Source organism: Phalaenopsis equestris, unplaced genomic scaffold, assembly GCF_001263595.1.
Source record: "Phalaenopsis equestris unplaced genomic scaffold, ASM126359v1 Scaffold000412, whole genome shotgun sequence".
Taxonomy (NCBI): Eukaryota; Viridiplantae; Streptophyta; class Magnoliopsida; order Asparagales; family Orchidaceae; genus Phalaenopsis; species Phalaenopsis equestris.
This window is the reverse complement of record NW_018164853.1, coordinates 216,976-221,244: the sequence shown is the minus strand read 5'-3', so window position 1 is coordinate 221,244 and position 4,269 is coordinate 216,976. Positions and strand designations below refer to the sequence as shown.

The 4,269-nt window shown below is 36.5% G+C and overlaps 1 protein-coding gene across 6 annotated transcripts; it reads right to left on the bottom strand.

Annotated features, from left to right (window-relative positions):
• Positions 1-1,375: 1,375 nt before the first annotated feature.
• Positions 1,376-3,337, bottom strand: LOC110027035 (splicing factor U2af small subunit B). 6 transcript variants are annotated; one of them, XM_020728295.1, is made up of 3 exons: positions 3,209-3,337; positions 2,841-2,883; positions 1,376-2,475 (listed from the first exon to the last, which is right to left on the bottom strand). In XM_020728295.1, exon 3 carries the CDS (start codon positions 2,424-2,426, stop codon positions 1,587-1,589), a length of 840 nt encoding a protein of 279 aa, XP_020583954.1. In that variant the 5' UTR covers positions 2,427-2,475; positions 2,841-2,883; positions 3,209-3,337; the 3' UTR covers positions 1,376-1,586. The 6 variants fall into 6 exon arrangements, with proteins under 6 accessions (XP_020583954.1, XP_020583956.1, XP_020583955.1 ...); XM_020728297.1 differs by having other exon boundaries at positions 1,376-2,465; XM_020728296.1 differs by lacking the exon at positions 3,209-3,337 and adding an exon at positions 3,073-3,195.
• Between the last annotated feature and the right edge of the window lie 932 nt (positions 3,338-4,269).

Sequence of the window (4,269 nt, the reverse complement as noted above, 5' to 3'; positions counted from 1 at the left end):
TTGATCTACGTGCTTTTCCTCCAGTTTCATATTTATAAATGGAATATTAAATCACAGCAAATTAAATCACTACATGGTACTTAATTAATTATAAGCTCATAATTCCAATTTATTGTTTCCTGACTATATACTTCATACATTTGCCACATCCATTTCTACATCACTTTAAATGGTAGTCAACAAATTCTGTTGCCACACACTAAACATAAAACTAAATCAGTCCAACTTCAATTTTATAATTTAACTTTTATCTTATCATGATTTCTCTTTTAATTCATACTTGCATCATACTCTCAAAATCATTCCTCTAACCACATAATTTTCCATTTTAAACTATCCCCATTGCTTCAATATATAATAAATTGAAACATATTCAAATATGTAACATCTAAATATCACTATTGTGTTCAACATTCTCCGCTGATCATCATCAACTTCATCCGCTAACATGTATCAGTTTTCAATCACTGGTCCACTAATCCTAAAGTCGACACCTTATAAAAGTTTACCCATTTAAATTCAAATACTCAATATGGAGATGGGAATTCCCATTTGCAAAGTCTTCTTCCAGAAAGTGTACTTTTTTTTTCCTTTTTCATTTTTAGCAAGCAGCAGCCACTATAAAACTACTGCATTCAGCAACATATGTGAATCTTAAGGTGAATTCCTGCTTTGCCACCCATATAACAATAATCTGGGAATTTCCAATTCGTTGATGGATTTCCTTCGCTGACTACTTAAAATTAACAAATAAAACATGTTCCCTATATATGCAAAACAGCCATTTAAAACAAATGAGACAGAATTTGCATACCAAAAAGAAAAGACTTTTTGGTGTTTTTTTGTTGAGAATAAGAACCGGCTTCAGCACAACTCAAACTATGCTTATATGGTAATGGTATTGAATAAGGTACACAGACTAATCGCTGCAATGTTTTTTGAGGAATAAATTTCAAGGTAACCATTTCTGCTAATAGAAAACTCTGCCATCTGATCAATCTGAATAATGATCAGCCTAGAAAACCCATCTACTGTATGTCTACGAGCGCTTTATTGAAAATATTCTAGTAAACTAAGAAATTTGAGCAGATGAAAGAATCATCATTTGGAAAACATCCAACAAGGGATGAGATAACAGGTAGAAGGCTTGTTTTTTAATCCTAAAATCCATATAAAACCTTATGCAACAAAAAATAAATAAAAAATGACCAACTAAATATACTGCTAACTAAAACTCAGTATGTTTTTCTATCTATCTATGCATATAACTATCTATCAATCAATACATATGTTTCTTACCGCACTAAACTCTCATATCAACTGAAAGTAAGGCAATAAACATTCTATCTAGAAATCTTTTGCAACATAGACAATCTAATAAAATGTGACCACCCCGTGAGTTATAAATGCATCCATATAACAATTAAGAAGTAAATACAACATCTAGGATTCAAGGAATGCCACTCAAAATGTATGGGTGTATCTTTAGCACAAGCTAACCTGAAAACTGACCAAACATGAACTCCAATAAAATAGACTGGATATAATAGCAATCAAAAGGAGCTAGCTAAACAACACACTCTTTGTTAAACTTGCTTTTCCTCCCTTTCCCTATTCCACTGCTCAATCCTAGCCCTCCGCTCTTCACTTCCATCTCTAGCTGGGCTCCTAGACCGTCTTGGACTCCGATGCCTTCGCCTCCCTCCATCATCATACCTCCCATGCCTATCTCCATCATCGTACCTCCTATCTCCGCTTCTCTTTCCACGAAAATCCCTTTCACGACTATCATGCTCACGATGCTCCCTCCGTTGATGAGGACTGGGACTCCTGCTCCTACTTCGACTTCCCATAGACCTCCTATACCGTCCAAAAAGCTTCCTCCTCAACTCCCTTCCAATCTGCTTAACATGCATAAAGTTGCAATAACCACCTCTATTGCAACTATTTTCCTCAAACTGGCGGCATGTGGCCTCCCGAAAGTCTGTAACAGGCGAGAAATCAACAATTATTGGACGGCCTGAATAAAACCTCCCCTGAAGTGCCCTCAAAGCTGCAGCAGCCTGATCCTCCTCCTTGAACTGTACATATACATTGCCTACCATGTGGTCAGCAAGGTTGTCACAGATGTTAAGACTCTCAATCTCTCCAAATTTGCTCAGCTCTTCAAATATATCCTCATAAAAGTCCTCAAAATGTTCCTGGATCTTTCGGGGATCAATAGGCTGGCCTTGGGCATCAACACCAGGAGTGATCATGTCTGGCCGCTGGTACATATTCGAGAGCAGAAGGGTAGGGGAAATTGTTGGCTTGTTGTGGAGGCGAGAGCACCGGTCGCCATGCCGACAAGCTCCAATCTTGAAGTAGAATGGGCAGTTGACACGATCCTTCTCAGTGCCAAATATTGATGCAAGATGCTCAGCCATTGCTGTCAGCTAGTTGATCAGATCAAAGACTTCAACCACCTAAGAAATCCTAGCAGGGCATGAAACAATAATCAGAATTAATTTTACAAAGAACAATGAAAGAGGCTAAAATTCATTACGAAGTCAAAGGAGATAATAAATTACAAAAGTACAGAGGATTCTCAGTTACAAACAGCAGCAGGAAAGAAAGAAACAGAACATTCAGCAGGCAATAAAAACAGAAAAGATATATCACAAATCTAAACGAAATGAAAAATAGAAACATAGCAGGTCATCATCATCATCATCTGGTTCATCCAAACTAATTGGCGAAAAATATCCTCTTTCCTCATTGTTCTTTCTTTTCAAAATCAACAAAGCCCCCAAATAAAGGGAAAAAAATGAAAATAATAATAACTTATCAAGAATGGTTACCATTTCAGGGCAACGAACCATTATAACCTTCGCTTTCAACACACTATAGACAAACGAAGGATAGTTAGTGCTCAGAAATCAAAAAATTAGAAAATTAAAAAGAAAAAAGAAAAAGATCCGCGTGAATGCAAAACCCTAATGTTTGAAGATCAGAAATGTTAAAAAAAAACAACTTTCTAGTGCATAAATAAACCAAATGGACTAATAAATCAGATACTTGTTCATTTCTTACAAAAAGCAACGGAGGCCAATCCACAGATCGAAGGCCTAACTCAACCCAAGTACCTAAACGACCATCACGAACTGCAAACAAAACGGAAAAAAAGAAACACAAAGAAAGGAGCATTAGTGAATCAGAAGAAGCAGACCTCTTTGGGCGGTCGATAAAGAGAACCAGGCTTGGAAAGAAATGGCTGAAGGGGGTCGATTAGGGTTCCGCCGGTGGAACTTCACGGGGTGCAAAAACGAACTCGGACGGCGAAATGGAAATGGAACATGGTGTGGGTTTTAAATAGATCGATCCCGACAGCAACGATCATAGCCGTTCATTCCTAAGCTCATATGATCAGACGGCGAAGATTCAATACGACACGTGGCCGCGAGCTCGTGGCATCACTTTCCATCTATTTGAGTGAATTTTGTCAAGCCCCAAAATCCGATAATTTTATTTGTTGAACCCTAATCTCTAATTCCAATCGACAAGGCCAACAACTAGCACCTATCTCTTTGTTTAGATGTCCTTTGTTTGTGCTTTTCATGGGTTTTCAAATCAATTCTTTTGATATCTGATCTTTTTTTCGTATTTTTTTCATAATAAAGTTGGGCGTGACACTCAATTTTTTTATAAAAAGATTGTCAACTGACAATGGCAAGGACGAGAAAAAGAAGGGCTATGCCTCTTGAATAAAAAAAAAACTATCTTTAATATGTTTATTTTCTAGTGATTTAGAAGCTTAGCTTATGCTTTTATAGTGCTTTTCTCATATTTTTCTTTCTACCTTTAAAATGTGGGACTAAGATGTTCTTTCTTTGTGCAGCCGAGCCTCGGTGTGGTCCTGACCGCTGGAAGCAAGCGCCCTTCTTTCCCTGAGTCATGTCATCGTTTATTTCTACCCGCAACAGCAGTCTGCAAATCCACAGCCCACCAATATTTGTTTTGTCACGTCCTCAGTCTTTTATTATATTGATGCATTGATTGGTTGGAATTTTGTAAATGATTAATTAATTATGTTGATGAAAACAAAGTTTAATTATTTTTCAAAATAAAGGGGTGAAGAACCCCTACTTGATCAAAATTTACAAACATACTATCCAAATTTAACCTTTTTAAGCCTTCTTAGATACATACCAACCAAATTCTATTTATTTGCAAATATAACATCTCAATTATATTTTTTTTATAATTATACCACCTAAATATAATATATAT

What these genes read in the sequence shown, in the direction of transcription:
- LOC110027035 (XM_020728295.1), bottom strand. Translation starts at nt 2,426, where the DNA reads ATGGCTGAGCATCTTGCATCAATATTTGGCACTGAGAAGGATCGTGTC.